Here is a 17550-nt window from a genome sequence, read left to right on the forward strand (position 1 = left end):
TGGCTCATGAGACATAAAAATCAGTAAGGAAGACGGATTGCTGTTTGTGAATGTGATTTTATTTCGGGTGCAAAAGGCATTGTTTTAGTACACAGTCTATCGCCTTATTCATGGAAAAAAAAGACAAATGCATTGGTGAAAAATACATAAGCGAATGTAAGGTTTATGCACTTGATTACTGGGTTCTGGATTTTGTACAATTTATGATATTTTAAGTGTATAGTAATGTCTCCATGAAATCTTTACTAAAATGTGAGACACCATCATGAAATAATACAACATTTTAAAAAGCCCAAAATCAAAAATCAATTATATTGATCCAGCCAAGACAGATATGGACACAAAAGAACATATGGATCCATGTGTTGTTATTGGCTGAACACATGGATCTCATTTCCCAGTGACAATTAAGCGATTAAAACTATTGTGTAGATGGATGGTGTGAGGGCAGGGTTGGGCGGTATGTATCCACCTGAACTTATTCCACGCAAGTGCAGGAACTTCTGACCTCCATGGCTCCAGGAATGACACGAAGGACAAATGTCTACATACAATACATGAAATACAGCAAAGCCACACCCACTCTGCAAGCACACGCACACATAAACACACGTGCTCTGCCTCACATGCTCAGCATCACTTCTCTCTCTCTCTCTCTCTCCTCCCTCCCTCCCTCTCTCTCTCTCTCGCGCTCTCTCAGCGAGTGTGCAGTAAGTGCAGTGTGCGCTGTAGAAGGCTGTTGAGTGTTGCTCTCCTCTCTCTCCCGCTGCTGATTCTTTTCTCTCTGATTAGTTGCCGTGACTTTGCAGTGGAAAAGGCAGCAGGATGTCTTGAACACGCTCCGTGAACATGGTGCAACGGCGTGGCAACTGACTGCGAGAAGGAAAGGAAAGGGGAGAGGAAGGAGGAGAGGAAAAAAACGACAACCTGTACCTTTATATCCCTTCTTCACTAAGAGGTATGTACAGACTCCACTCCTTCATTCTCCATCAGATCTAAACAACTTTTTGAGCCTGAATAGTCTTAACAGCTGCCTTTGTACAGAAGCTGTCTTTTAAAAGTTTAACCTGCTGGAATGTGTGTGTGTGTTTGTGTGTGTGTGTGTGTTCATTCTCTGTGATTAAAAGGACGGTGTGTTTATCTGCTGTATCTGACCAAACCAGGGTTGCACTCTCACTCAGCACCCCCAAGTTTGTCCTCACACTTCTGCTCTCCACGACTAGAAGTAGCTGCTCTTTTATGTGTATGATTTTTTTCATGTGCGCACACGCTATATGTGTATGTGAGTTTATTGAGTGTGAGTGTGTGGGTTTGCACCCACCTACTGGGGATTGCTTCTGTGGTCCCTGTGAGAAAAAATTAATCAGGGACTCTAACTAAGGGTAAGGTAAAAAATTAGGGATAGGGTTTGGAGAATGCCCATTCTATTAAAACTTAATAATTAGATCACTGTCTTTCCATCTCATCCGAGAATATATCTGGACATTAATTAAAGGTATGCATATAGGAAAGATATCACCTTCTCTAGCTGACAGCCCTTTCTAGGGTTTGTGTATGTATGTGTGTGTGTGTGTGTGTGTGTGTGTGTGTGTGTGTGTGTTCTGTTTCAGCACTAGACTGGTAGACTGGAGGAAAGCTGGTGACTTGTAAACAGTAGAAGGCAGAACAACCCCCCTCTGAGAAATAATGAACGATCCCCAGACAATCCATAAAAGCAACACGCCATAGGAGCCCAGGGATTCCACTTCACACACTCATCAGTGGTCAGTGGTGGGCAGAGTGTGTGTCTGTGTGGTTTTGTGTTTTTGTTTGTGAGAGCAGGTGTGAGTGCTCTGATCATTTATGTTAATGGTATTGGTGTGTGTGTGTGTGTGTGTGTGTGTTGATCAGGAATTCAGAGAACTCCTCTCCACTGACTACAGCTGCCACTATTCTCGACCTCTATCTTAATCAGCCTGTGTCGTTTGTATTGACCTGGTGGGGGGTGATTGTGTCGTACTGCAACAGCTCAACATCTATGGCCTGATGGCCTCTCTAACATTTCCTGCAGCAAAAGAGGTTTATGACATGTAATTGCCATTTTGTGTTTTTACATGCTCTATGACCTGAACATAGTGTGGAAATTCGTAATAAAAATAACCAATGACTTTGACAATGACACACAGTGATAACACAACTGTGTCATTAAGATCATATTTATTATGGATGTGGCATAAATATTTTACCTCTACTTCAGTATAAGTCGACATACATAATAAAATATATGTATTATAGAGATTAATGGAACATTTTGTTTTATATCTTAATGAACTGTACAATTTTGTTACTGAATCTTCTCCGGCGAGAAAAGTGCTGCTGTTTTTACAAAGGAATACAGAAGACTGAGCATTCTGCTTGTGTTTAAGAGGATTTGGCAGGACTCACAAAAAGTTACCATCCCCTCACAATGTATACAACCATCAGTGACCTCCAAGAGTGAAAGTGATTATTTGTCAGCTGTTATATACAGCACTCTGTACTGTATACAGTGAAATGTGTGCTCTGCATTTAACCCATCACCAATTGTGAGCAGTGTGCAGAGCATAGGGAGCTGTGTGTGGGGACGATACCTTTCTCAAGGGTACCTCAGTGGCACCTTGACAGTTGGTGGAGTCAAACTTGTGACCTTCCGATCACAAGTTTGCTTTCTTAACTGATACGCCACCACTACAGATAAAAAATCGGTAAAAAAATGTTTCCTATAGCACACTATTAACTATAATCACAGCAAGCATAACAATACATAACACCCAGTGCCTGATTTTTGCAGCTCGCAAGCGTAAGACCGTCACCACATTCCCCCACAAAGAGCAATACGAGTGTTTTTTGTTGTTGTTGTTGTTGTTGTTTTTACTTTTATGCAGATTAAGTTACAGATTAATTTGTAGAGGTGGCATGGACAATCAAACTTCGTAAGTGCCGTTGTTATGAAACCATCAGATGCTTTAATCATTTAAATTCAGTATTTTTTCATGGTTGAAAGCATTTTACTGCCTCTCTGCATCACACTTCATTGTTTTTTGGAAATACTGATCATCCGCATGTGATCCACATTGCAGTAATGCAATCACTGCTTATGATATTGTACACAACACACCTTACTCTACTCATCACTGTAAAAGAACAGTAGTGCAGTCTGTGGCTCCCAGAACTTTATTTCATGCACCTTTATTTCATGTTCTCTTGCAGATGAAGGAGAAACAATAAACTAGACAGGGTGTTGCTGCATTTACTGATGACTTTACAGCCAACTGGGCAATCCTGGTGTGAGAAACCAATCCAGCCGTTCATTTCATGTGATCAGGAAGGAACAATTAACACAGATTTATTTTGCTTAGGTCTAGATCCAGAAGCTGGCAGAGATGATCTATGGATGCCATTCACATGTCTCAGGCAATAAGCTCTATGAGATCAAAATTACTGATTTGCACCTTGTGTCAACTTAATTTTAATGCCGCTCACCCCTCGTGAACCTCTGTCTTTCCTCCAGTTTCTCATTATTTTTGCTCATTATGCAAAGACATAAATTACGCAAAAAGAGTTCTTAGAGTTCTTAGTGATGCCCATGAGCTTCAAGGTCTGAAATGCTCAAAATGCTGAATTGTTCAGAAAGAGCTGAGATAATTTGATAAGATGAGATAATGAGATCATTTTCATCTAAATAATAATTGAATGCTAACATTTGGGCCTCTGTTGTTGCTTGAATGGGATCCTTTTTGGTTCAGAATTGATTATATGTGCAGTGCAGGTAGGCTGCATTGCATGCATGGGACAGTATTAACCACTTTAAATTATAACAGGGACACAAGATTTTCACAGGAGCACAAGGCCTTCAACCTTTACCAAGTCCAGACGAGAAAATGTTAGTCTGAATTAAGGCTCCAAATTTAGATTCTTCAATTTAGGTCAGACACATCATTCCTCTTAGGTGTAAAATACATTTTGGAATGGAGCAAAGAGTCAGGATTAATGAGAGTGATATTTCAGTGGGCAACAGGGGGCCTTATCCTTTCACAGACAAACTTTTTTCCTCCACATTTCATAGAGAATTACCTTGTTCGTTTTGAGGGTTTTCAAAGGTTATACACACTTTTTTTTTCTGGCAGAGAGCCGCCTGTTACTACAGCGATTTCTCTGTTATGTCTTCACCCAACTACACTTCACAGTACTGCTGTTGCACCCTAGTTTAAGCCCCAAAATATACACAAACACCAATAACAGAGTCAAACAGAAAAGCTAAAAAAAAAAAAAGCTATCAAATCAGACAACAGTCCAGTGCTTCAAGGCAATGAGAGCAACTTATCCAGGAAGCTTCTGAATGAGGAAGCTTCTGCTCATGTAGAGTAGGTTATTGGCATATCATTGGCTCATCTGTCATCATGAGAGGCAAAACTTGGAGGAGGTGAATGAATACAAAGATAATACAAATATAATAGAACATTTCAGACAACATTGTCTGGAAATCACACAATATTTGAAATGTTCTTCCATTGGCTTAGGGTCAGTGTCTGGTGTGATATTTTTGTTCTGTTCTTGGTAAATCCGATCCATCTATTGGTGTGCATAGTCCAATGTTTCTCTGCTTAGGATTTAGGACCAAATTCTCACAAATTAAGGAGGGGAAAAATGAGAGTCAAGATTTAAAGCAATATTTAAAGTATATTTTAGTGTACTAAAACAGCAAGTCAATTTTTAGCACATTATTTTGTGTGCTAAATATAGTGGAAGAAATAATTATTTGATTTTGCCACTATCATAGAAATGATCAGTTTCTTGGTTTATTTGAACAGTGAGAGACAGAACAAAAAAATTGAAACAAGAAAAAAATCCCACAGATTTTGTCCCACTACTCCCTGCAGAGATTCTTCAAGCCATTTTCAACAATGCCTTGGCTGTGAGAAGACAGTACATGGCCCCATCCATCTTCCCTTTGATGTGGTGCAGTTGTCCTATCCCCTTGGCTATGCTTGGGGGCTGCATAAAGTGAAGATATCACCTTCTCCTGCTGACAGCCATTTGCAGCATAATGTTTCCACGTCCATGTTTGACGATGGGGACGATGTTCTTGGAGACATCGGCAGCATTTCTCCTCCTCCAAACATGGCAAGTTGAGTTGATGCCAAAGAGCTTAATTTTGGTCTCTTCTGACCACAACACTTTCACCCAGGCCTCCTCTTATAATTTAGATGTTTAGTAGTAAACCTGTTCATGTGCTTTCTTGAGCAGGAGGACCTTGCAGGCTGCAGGATTTCAGTCCTTCACTGTATAGGGATTTTTTTTTTTTTAGTGACCATGGTCCCAACTGCTTTGAGATCATTGACAGGTTCCTCCTGAGTAGTACTGGGCTGGTTCAACACCATTCTCATAATCTCTAAAAAAAAGAAACTCCACAATGTAAGGTCTTAGTACTTATTTTATGGTTCTTCCATTTGTGAATAATCGCACCAACTATTGTCAGCTTATCACACAGCTCCTTGGTGGAGGTCTTGTAGCCCATTACAGCCTTTTGTAGGTCTATAACCTTGTCCCTGACATCTTTTAAAAGCTCTTTGGCCTTGGCCATGGTGCAGAGTTTGGAATTGGAATTTAAATGTATTATTATGGATTTTTTTTGTTCTGTTCAAATAAACCTATCACTGAAACTAGAAACTGATCATTTCTGATCATTTCACAGGGGATCTAATAATTATTTACCCCACCGTATTATTTCCCCCACCCCAACTGTCTAAAACCATTTCTACTACAGCTGAACTTCAGTGAATTAATGTGAGTGTACTGATATGTACGTTTATATTTAGTTTATGTATGTATGTAAGTATGTATGTATGTAATGTTATGTTATGGTGCTTGTTTATCATCTTGGTACTCACAAAAATTTGCTTCTGTATGTGTGCTCTTTCTCCTACTGATTTGTTGTCTCCTCATCTTCATTCTTACTGTGAATGCTAACTGTGTGTAACAGCAAGATCATGTAAACACATCCTCACAATTATGGAGTAAAAAGGCCCTGTAATGACAGCAGAGACACAGTAAGAGAAGGATGGATATAGTCAGTGAGCGGATTCCTGAGCTGCTGTTTCTAAGTGGAATGTTGCCTTTAGTCGAGAGGGCAGGATGATGTACTAAAACAGCAGGCCTTTAAATACTCAGCAGGAGTTGAGGCTTGTTCTTCCAGTCTCACTAGAACCACCACTGCTGTGTTAAACTGGAGTCAAGTGCAGTGAAGTCATAAAAATGGCTTGTATGGTGAAAGTGGACGCCACTAACCAGTGACTAGATGCTGTTTCGTTGTTGCCCTGTAATTTTGTTAAACTGGTTACTGGGGTGGTAGTAGCCTAGTGGGTAGCACACGGGCCTATGAACCAGAAGACCACAGCTTCAATCCCCACTTACTTCTGCTGTCTCCCTGAGAAAGACACTGAGTTTCTCGGGGGGGACTTTCCCCGTAACTAATTATGGTAAGTCACTCTGGATAAGGGTGCCCGCTAAATGCCATAAATGTATATTGTTTATGTATATCAGTAATCCATTACTATCTAAGTGAGTGCATATAGTATACAGCCAAAGACAACCAACCTAGAGAAGAGATTCATTTTAGAACATTGCATTGATGATAGGATGATGACATGAAAGGGCGTGGCATACTGAATTGATTTAGAACTTTAGCCCTCAAGACTTTTTGGACTTGGACAGAGCACCAAACCGACTAGGACCGCCTCTTGTCATTTCCCTAATTTTGGAAAGTTGAATTTTTAAGGATCTGTGGAAACCCTGCTATGCCATCTGTGCTCTTGCCCAGTTTCCAAAACAAAAGTGAAGTGAAGTGAAGTGTTGTCACACAGCAGCACAGGACGCGGTGTACACAGTGAAATTTGTCCTCTGCATTTAACCCATCACCCTGAGTGAGCAGTGGGCAGCCATGAAAGGCGCCCGGGGAGCAGTGTGTGGGGACGGTGCTTTGCTCAGTGGCACCTTGGTAGATCGAGATTTGAACCGGCAATCTTCTGATTACGGGGCCGCTTCCTAATCCGCTAGGCCAACACTGCCTCTAATGTCTAATGGCTCAGCTGAGGAGCTGACATTTCTGTGGTAGACCTAATAAAAATGTCTCTTGTTGGTTAGATTTATATTGCATATCATTATTGTTTATACGGATGTTGTTTCAACAACATCAGCAACATTAATTATATGGCACGGTATTAACTGTCTCATTACATCATTACTCATCAATCACAATAAATGTCGCCTGGAAAAAACTTTTAAGCAAAGTAAATCACAACTGAAGATATTTTATCCTAGCACAATGAGAAATGTACAATTTGAAAGGTAGTTGAAAGTTCATTCCACAAATGGATTAGAACAGTCTAGAATGGGATTGCAATGCCAGGTGACATTCCAGTGCAGTGGTCTGGATGTATAAGTCTTTATAATTGAGTTCACATAGTTGAGTGCAGATCTAGAAATCATTCTCTAGACAAGCATCAGGTACTAATTTGATTCAGTCAGCCTCGGGTTGCCAGTGGAAGGTCAATGAACAGCAGACTGACACTGAGGAAACTTACCAGGGCGTGAGGTCACTGTACAATTTGTGTGTGTCCCCGAAAGTAAATGATGTTTCCACGAAAACATTCCCCTTTTTACGAGATGGGTGGATTCAAGCAAGCATAGAGCGAGCATTCACCAGATATCAGTGTTTTACACTTAAATAAGTGTTGTGCATGAACAAATTTATATTGTCAACTGAACAAATAATTTAATGATTTTAAACATGAGTGACATTTACTATTGTGAGAGTCAGCACTGCTTTTAAACTAATGTTACAGCATGTCACATGACACCTCCATACACATGTATGCCTCTTTTCAAATGTGCAGCTGGTGCATGTCGTGCACAGACTGTTCAAATTTCAAATTTTGTTTGTCACATATACAGTCATACACAGTATGATATGCAGTGAAATGCTTTAGAGACTGCTATAGACCACAGTCGTGCAAATATTGCAAACATAACCAAATATTACTCTTTTATGTTATTAACATAAAATATGTGTAACAGGTAGGGTGAAGGTGTGCAAATGTTTTTTTCTGAAACATATTTCCTCACCATGACCTCTAATCAAAGTGACCGATTACGAGGTCAGGTGTGAATCAAGCATAGTTATGTCCTTGTCAGGCAATGATGGATCTGTAACCATGGGGACAACAGCCTCTCCTCACAGAAAAACATCATTACATTGAAATTTACAGAGCAATAATAGTTTCCAATATAATTTCCTGTTTTATTTATTCCTAAAAAAAAGAAACATCACTTTGATAATTGTTGCTTAATTCAGGTCTGTACTGTATGAATGCAGACCGCAACACTGTCTTGTTCGATTGGCCATGCTGAAAAAAAGCAAAACTGTGGATGCGACATGAGAAAATTTTCAAAGTTATTGAAATTCAGAGGCACTTTGCATGTGCTCCAGGGCAGCTTTGAATTTGGTTGGTTGGCTGACGTGGGCTGCGCGTTTTCGCTCTCAAACTGCAACCCCACCACTGCGCTGCTGAAAGTTTGATCACAGGCTTCTCTCACAGAGTGTGAGTCTGACAAAGGACCATTTTTAAATTTCACACATCTTTATGTTGAAAGGGGGAAGTCAGCCGGAAAACAGTTTCATTCGACTCGATTTTTCACCAAAATGTTTTCTGTGCGCCTCTGTGCTGCATCACTCAGCTAAAATGATGCAATTCATCTTGGTCACCGGTGAAGAATCTGCACCCTCCAATCTCCCCTGGGCAAATTGAAGGCTAATTTGAGAGAAGATGGATGTGAATTCATGTTCAGCAGAATGATGTTCTATCACCCCACCCTCGAACACCCTCACATAACCTGCAATGTTTGACAAACTCAATTTAGTCAGGTGGAGAAAAACACAAATCAACCACCACTGTGGAGGTTAGTGCGTGTAGGTTGCAACTGAAAATAGGCTACTCTGCGGCAGTAGATTGGAAGGAGAGATCTGGCAGTTAGAAGACAGCATTTGATGTCACTGTGCACGGTACACTCACAATGCCTCTTTCCCCCCACCTTTCAAATTTACTGGCAAATATGTGAAGTTATCAGTATCATATCATCATGTTTTAGTTCAGTTGTTCTCATGTAAACTGTATTTTCTTGTTTTTTTTCTGCTCCTTTTGGGCTTTTTAAAGACTTTGTGGTCCAGGACTATGTGAAGCCACATTTATGCTTGGGAACGAAGTGAATGACAGTCTTGTGTGGAAGAAAGCAACCTCCCAGCATATCTCTCCAAATAAAATTAAAGTCTGTGTGGTACAGTTGATGTCAGAAACGGCTACAAATCTGACAACATGGAGGACGGATATCAGCTTCTTTCCTATTGAACAGGGCCAATGGAGCCACTGCACCCATATTGTTTTACAGTCAGTGCTGAAATACAGCCCCACTGACGTTTTACAGCAGGTCTGTGAGCTGTGTCATCTACACAGGCCCTTGGGAGGATGAATGGGCCCTCGCTGCGGGTTAGCCTTGGGACGGCACAATATTTTCTGCACTCTTTGTAAACAGCTCGCTGGAACCTTGCCGAGAGAACCTGCATGTTTGGATGTGTAGATACGCTTACAAAGGGGTGCTTCCTTCTCCTTTCGGCTCTTCAAGGATGCAGGATTGGCACAGACTCAGACTTCAATTTGGTCATGTTTAGTCAACCCCTCACAATGGGGCAAAACTACAATACACAATAGATTTAAAGAGACTCTCTCTCATGTTTCACCATAGATCAGTCTGTGTGGATGACCTGGTCACAAGGGTTACATTACACCTCATAATCATGCAGCATACTACATCCTTTTTGCTATTTGATTTAAGAGGGAAATGTCAGAGTTCTTTTTTCCCATAAATAATCTACAATATAGTATGTCTGCCTGACATAATTTAAGTAAATGAAATTATTCTTGGAAATGTAGAGATTCTTGCAAGTAGATGATACATTAGCAGTGAATGTGTTATTGATCAAAGAGCGGTCAGTATTCAAGAGAATTTAAAACGTCATGTACCATTATTGCATTTTTGTCTAATCCATAAATGTAAGGTTACACACACGCTATTTCAGACATTTTTTGGAGAAAATCCAATGCCTTTGTTGTAATTGGCCCAAAACAGAGTGTGTAATGATTCATTTATTTTTAAATGTTGCTCAAGGGGACCTCGGTAGCACATTGGTGGTAGGGACAGTGTTCTTTACATTGGCGGTGGGGACTCTTCCTTACCCTTAAACCCCCCCCCCCACACACACACCGCCAGAAGGGAAACAGCCTCCTCCATCTGTGGCAGCACACACAACGTTCCTTAAATTAACCAGTCCTCTCCAGCCTTCGTGAACTGGAACGTGCTGTTTCTCTTTCATTATTCTTTTATAGGGACCGAATCTCATTTCCGCCCCTCTGCTGAGAAACTAATTATCGGACCTGCATACAAAAGACAAAAAGCCTTCCCCTTGTCCATAGGTTTCCAAGGTAACAGCAAACATTGCTTGATCTGCACAGAAGCATATTGTTTATTTTAATGTGCTTCTTTTTTTTTTGATAGAGAGGAATAAAAGATTAAAGTTTGGCCTTCATTATAACAACATTTCTCAGAAATCATACATGGTTACATTCACCTGAGCCTAAAGACGCTCAGTAAATAATCATATGCGGCAAAGTTGGTCAGCAAACATCACGATTAGTGTGGGTTTAAGGATTCTGTGTTAGTCACACAATCAAATGCAAATGACCCTTTTTGGACCAGAAACTGTAATCCATAGCCGCTTAGCCACGACAACGGTAATCACGTGTAAACAGTAGGAAGAGTCTGCACCCTGTCAGATTCTCCGAAACGGAGCAGATGTTTCAAATGTTGCAACACTGGTAATTGGCGGAGGGATGAGGATTTATGATGGAGCGTGTGCGGAGTTTTTAGCGTCTCTCTTTTCAGTTGGCAGAGCGCAGCGCTGGGGAACGCCAGCTCCGCCTCTCTCGAGCTTGCCGCTGTGGCATGTTGTGACAGACAGCGAGGCAGAGTGGCTGTCAACCAAACACAGACATGTTGGGCTGGTGTGTATACATACAGTCAGATAATCCATTCCTGACCTTAAATCGGACTTCTCACTTCTGTAAACATGTTAAAAAATATGAGGACACAACAGGACACAATGCTGTGTATCACTTTACTTTTTAGAAGGGACGAAACACTAAAAGAAATCTGATTTGAAAAATACACGTAGGTTGCATTCATATATCCTGCTCATCTAATAATCTAATAATTTGGAACCATTTTCAGTCCCTTTTCACTCCTCTGGATTGTATATACCAGAAGTTTGGGTGGTGGTAGCCTCCCAGGGGACTGTCCCTGTCACTACTGATTGTAAGCCGTTCTGGATAAGGGCGCCTGACAAATGCCATAAATGTAAATAAGAAGTTGTCATATTTGCACTATAATAAAGGAAAATATGACTAAATGGTCACTTAATTAGTTAAATCAATGCAACAAAATGTCCCATGTGTAGCAAAAGCTGGCTAAATAGATACATAGAGTGTAAATTGCCTTTATAGCACAATGAAGTTCAAACTTTGTTGTAAAGTTTTGTAATAGAGAGATTTGGACCAGGTAATGGTGGATGAATGCTAAATACTTTGTATATCAGCATCGACAATGAATAAAACATGAGCATGAATATTATTTCTTGGTCTGTCATCCTCATTTGAGTGTGAGACAGAAACTAATTAAATATGATAGTAGAATCACAGTTAAAATAAATGTGGGATTAACTGATTTGGCTCAAAATACAAGTCATTCCAGTTTATGCACTAGCATCAATGTGAATAAAATATCAACACCATTTCCTGTAGATTTTGCTGTATTTCATCTATAATCCGAGTACAGCTTTGATTCATGAAATAATAAATGAGAAATTAAATACTTAATGTTTGTATTAGTTTATTTAATCACGATTAGAGGTATTTTATTTTTGGCAGTAAACTCAAAGAAGAGGAGTAGAAGAATAAGGATGATTAGGGAGTCCTGATCCATTGCACCCGGCACCAATTGGCCTTAATGTATTGGGACTCCCTTAAAACCGGAATGCAGCCGACGGATCGGGACTGCAACATTACAGTGTACACTGTCACTTACTTTATGTTTGTTTTCATTTCCTGGCATCGCCACACACCTGCAGGTTTGTTTTTGTTTGATTCCTTTGTCTTTTTAGCCCTCATGCCATTTTATCCTTTGTTGTTATCAATAATTCTCATTTGCATGATGTCCTGTTTAATTTGGGTAAATGGGGTGTGGACTGGTGGCCTCCAGGACTACCGTCCCTGTAACTGTTGATTGTATGTTCTGAGTGGCAAGACTTAACTATGAAAACTTCTATAAGGTAGAAGTTTTACATTCTGCAAAACTTGGATATGAATAATAAACATGCCCATTAAATGAAAATGCTTAATAAACATCCAAGGGTAATGACTTTAAGGCACACAAACATGTCTTTATTAGGATAAAGTTTTTTCTACGTTCCTTCTCCTTCTCTGTTCTCCTTCTTGCTCCATAAGTGCAATCATATGCATTATCCAGCCTGTTCATGGTTGCGAGTCCCGGTGGTGTTTGTGTGTGGGTGTGTTTCCAGAGCGGAGCTTCGCCTCATTGCTACTCCAACTCATTACCTATTCGTTCTCACTAAGCTCTGACGTGATTCGTGTTGGTGGTTTCTTTGGGTCAGCTGTACATTGTTTGTGTGCATTATATGTGTGTGTTAGTGTTTGTGGGGTCCTAGATTTTCCAAAGGCTTATCCATGACAAAGAAAGCATCTGCTTTGTGGGAAAATGTAATGCAAACTACTCTCATTTGGAAAAAAGAATGAATTACTCAGAAGTAGTTATATAAATGCAATAGGTGTGTTATGCATGTGTGCATGTTAAGACACTGTCAGCAGGTAACTTCAGGCAAAGCTGTGTGAATGGGATCTTGTCAGCTTATCTGTTATTTCTCATGGGTTCTGGAACAGTAAGAGGTTCTGCCTCTCAGATGAGGCAACAGAGCAACGTGCTGCTCTGGGATTTCTCTCACTCTAAGGGGGAGGGGCTTGGAGGGGACGCACATGGAGAAAAAGAAAGAGGAAATCCCACCAGTAAAGCAGAAGCTGTGAAAGAAAAAAAAAAACGGTTGTGCTGTCTCCCGGTTTATCTGTACGCTGTGCACGTAGAAGAGCTCCTCGGTGTGTGGGTGATCTGATGTGCTCTATCGCTCTCTCTCTCTCTCTCTCTCCCTCTGTCACTCACTCTCTCTCACTCTCACTTTCTCGCCCACCCATACCTGCATGTGTCAGTAGGGCCGATGTGGGCATGAAACGGCTGCAGTCAGCAGTGTGGCTGCAGAGGTGATGTGTGATGGAGGTGACGTGTGAGTTGCAGTGTCACTGCCCCCGAATCAGCCTCATCTGCCATATCTTGCGAGTTCTTCGCACCCCTTCCCCTACAAACTTACTCTGCCACTCAAGCCACCAGTCAATTCCGACAGTGCTGCCTTCTTCACACATGACTCACTTTCTGAATAGGATATGCACAGCCTCTGTTCAGCGTTTTAAGGTTATCTGCTTCTGGTTACGACTCACAAATTACAAAAAGTGAAATTTTATTAAACCTTTTTTGTCAATTAAAAGTCATTCCCATTCATCAACCCTGTTAATGAAATACTGCTTCTCCTGGATTGACTGATTATTGGCTTCCCAGATACCAATGTGAAGAGGTAGGGCATTTCCTCTGATTAGCAATCTTTGCAGTTTTCCCACGGTTCCCACACCCCATTGATGTGAAGTGAAAGTGATTATTTGCCATATGTCATACACAGCACTTGGCATTCAGTGCACAAAATCAAATGTGTTCTGAATTTAAAGTGTGGGCAGCCGTGAAATGTGCCCCGGGAGCATTGTGCTCAGGGTGACTTCAGTGGCACCTTGATGGCTGGTGGATTCGAACCTGCAGCCTTCTAATTTAGCTAATTAGCTTTAGCCTGTACATTGAAAAGAGCCCAATGTTGCATTTTTCACACATTTTCAGGAACAACTGTTTTATGATATAAACAAGAATCATAAAAGGCTCAAATGATTGTTTGAAAGCTGTCTGCTGGGCCTCTGTTATTTCTTGTTTCCTGTAGTCAGTTTGTCGTGCCTCACCCTAACTTCAGAAGTCAGAAGGGATGTTTCTGACAGCAGTTGTCAAAAGCAACTCTGACAATGTGGTTTGTGTTCTGTGTCCCCTGGACAGGTGAAGAGTGGTCCACAGTCATGAGGAGAGCGGCGTGTGTGAGAATGTGTGTGTTTGTGTGTGAGTAGGGTGTCCAGCGCTGCTCCCTCATGCTGACAGAGAGATGACCATGTACCAACGCTGGTCCTTTAACACACTGGCCGTCATCTTCCTGCTACTGTCCACTGCCGGTGAGAGTTACACGTACAGACACATTACATACCAAGTCACAATTCTTCGCATATACAGTGTAAAAGAAAAGTTGTTGGAACTTCATACCTCAACTTCATACCCATGCAGCTATTGCCTTAAATTTTTTATTTTAAATTTTTGTTGTGTTTTTTTTTCTAGTTTACTGGGGACACTGTATATTTGAATATGGTTAATAAATTCTCAGTAGATTATCAGAAAAGCAGTTCTCATATTATTTATCTGGAAAGTCCTGATTCATAAATTCTACATGTTGACTTGACAGAAAAGGTACAAAAACTTTACATCAAATCCATAGGATACATGAAATGGTTATATGTAAATCTTTTTTATTATTTTTAGATCCAGTTCAAAATATGTAAGTCACTTAATGTTCATGCCAGATTAATTGCAAACCAATACTCAAAATAGAAAGTTCTAGAATCTGATGAAGCTCAGTTAACATTATGTGACAAGATGATTAATGAGTTCATTTTTGCGTAACAAAATAACCAACCAGTTTAATTATTACATGTATACATAATTTGACACAATTTGCAATGTATAATAAGTATGGCAGGAATGTAGAGAAATCAATTGGGATCTGCTATCATATCCTAACTGGTGTCCCTGTTACATCCTGTGCCCTTCTCTCTCCATTTCCCTTAACTAAAACAAATATTCTGGAAGGATGGTCTACTGTGAGTCCTGCAGTTATCAGCAAGGATATGTCTAGTGGACAAAGTTCATTCCATGCACTCTTGTTCCTAAGTAACTGTAGTTTAGTGGATGTGTCACGGGTGGGCTGGACATGGCATGAAGGAGGACGCATTCGCACGATCACAGGACAGGGGTTTAATACAAACTTCACGAGACAAGGGAACATCAACACGCACAATGACCCGACGGCGAACAGACACGAACAGGATAGTTTTATACAATTATATAAATAGACAGCAGGTGAACACGATCAGGAAACATTACACAGGACGAACATGAAACTCCGGTCCGGACTCCGGATCCGGAGTAACCCCTGCCGGTCCGGATCATTACAGGATGACACAGATGAATTGAGTAGACATACCCGTCCTTTTGCATGCCACAGTTGCTTCTGCCATGTCTTCATGGCTTTTTAAGTCACACATGCAATCTATGTGATATAATGAAATTATGTTTAATTTTCCGTGAAGCCTAAACAAGGTGAAGCAAGTTTAATGACACTGCCCAGTCATGTTTAATGGACTATGTAACAGCAGCATCGGGCACATAATGGGCACCAGTGAAAGGTTTACACTTAGAAACCGCAGTCACACAGTAACCTCTGAGTGTGGGGATCTCAGAGTGGGACCTAATTGCCACAATCCCATTTCACCGTCTGCTGTTGGGTGGTTGGTGATCCTTAATTACATGTCACATAGAAAGCCTGTGGACAGTGTGTGTATAGTGTGGGGAGCTGAGAAACGTAACCCTCCAGCCTGCATAAAAAAGCAGAGACATGAATATTTGACTGAAGCGTTGTTGTGTGAGGGGGGGGGCTTATTGTGTTTGAAGCGCCTTCAGCCTTTTTAAAGCTGTCTGAGAAGCCATGCAATAGACTGAGGGAGGAGAAAACAGAAACAGGTCTAATTTTAGGAGGGTGGACAATATTCTTGTGCATAAGGTTATAAAACACAGGATTTCAATGAAGGTTCCCCATGATGGTTCCCCATCATACTTACAGCAGCATGTTGGTCTAAGTGCCTTTGATGGAATAAAAGCTTGCTGTGTGATCCCAGAGGATTTTATGGGCAGTTTATGCTGCCGTCTAACATGCTAGGAAAATGGACATGTGTTATTAATATTGTTAATATCACCAGGTCGTCTTAGGACAAAGTCAATGTGAAACATCTGTGGGCCCCTTTTAAGTAATATCCTCTTAAAGTGAAAGATTTCTGTAATAACAGTTGCACAGCTGGTTGATATGAACTCAGAGCTTGTCTGTGTGTGTCCACTATTGGTGTAATAAAACACGAATGGACCCGAATGCTCTAAAAAATGCATTCTGAGGTTATCTGATACCTTAACCGAAACCCTCTAACTTTAACTGCAGCCAGAACCATGTGTTTGAACCTATTGGAACCCATATGGCTGAGTGCCGATTTTCCATTTATGCCTGAAAAATATTCCTAGAATGATTTTGTATGTTTCATTTTGTGCATGAAAAAGGCATCACAGCGTCCACTACACTTTAAAATGTATGCAAAGAAGTAAAATATTTACAGATGTAACAGACAAGTCTGATATCCTGTTTCAAACAGAATGTGTGGTTGAAACTTTTGTTGAATTTTTTTCATAGATATACAGTATTTCGGTATATATTCTTTGTCATAATATTTAAGTCAAAGTGATTATTTTTGTTATGTGTCCTCTGCATTTAACCTATCACCCTTTGTGAGTAGTGGGCCATGAAAGATGCCCGGGGACAAGTGTGTGGGGACGGTACCTTGCTCAGTGGAACTTTGACAGTTTGGGATTTGAACCTACAACCTTTCAGTCAACAGTCAAGACTGCTTCCTAAGCTGCAGGTCCACCACTGCCCTCTGCAGTGCTATGCTTGTGTTATGTAATAGAATCGTTGGTCATGAGAATGTTAGTATCTTTTTTTTTTTTTTTCTGAATTTAGACACATCTGGCAGTCTGTGCTGCTGTTTAATATTACCCCTAACATTTCTCACATTAATCCATAATGGTCATCAGTACAAGGATATCCAGCAAACCCAAATAATTTGATGATATTAGTTAAAGAGGTGACAGTGGGAATGTCTACATTGTGATTACGTTATTGACATACTGCTCCTTCATTGTATTTCAATTCAGCCCATTAGTACAGAAATACAAATGTGTAAGTGAGAAGACATAATTATTTGCATATACAGTGGCTACAAAAGTATTCAGACCCCTTAAATGTTTTACTTGTTAAATTGCAGCCATTTGCTAAAATCATTTAAGGTTTTTTTTCATTAATGTACACACAGCACCCCATATTCAAGAACAGTCGCAGAG

General features: G+C 40.5%; 1 protein-coding gene across 2 annotated transcripts in view; it reads left to right on the forward strand.

The window, feature by feature from the left end:
* The first annotated feature begins 677 nt into the window (after positions 1-677).
* The window catches only part of shisal1a (shisa like 1a), a 29113-nt gene continuing 12240 nt past the window's right edge, over positions 678-17550 (forward strand). Inside the window, exons 1-3 of one of the 2 annotated variants that reach the window (XM_028953752.1) lie at positions 678-710; positions 793-958; positions 14341-14510. In XM_028953752.1, the coding sequence (XP_028809585.1) occupies positions 14444-14510 (67 nt within the window). In that variant the 5' untranslated portion in view covers positions 678-710; positions 793-958; positions 14341-14443. Of the gene's footprint in view, positions 711-737; positions 959-14340; positions 14511-17550 lie in introns of those variants that run through there. The other variant, XM_028953753.1, reaches the window with a different exon arrangement.

The sequence above is a fragment of the Denticeps clupeoides genome, chromosome 15 (assembly GCF_900700375.1).
Source record: "Denticeps clupeoides chromosome 15, fDenClu1.1, whole genome shotgun sequence".
In the NCBI taxonomy this organism is placed as follows: Eukaryota; Metazoa; Chordata; class Actinopteri; order Clupeiformes; family Denticipitidae; genus Denticeps; species Denticeps clupeoides.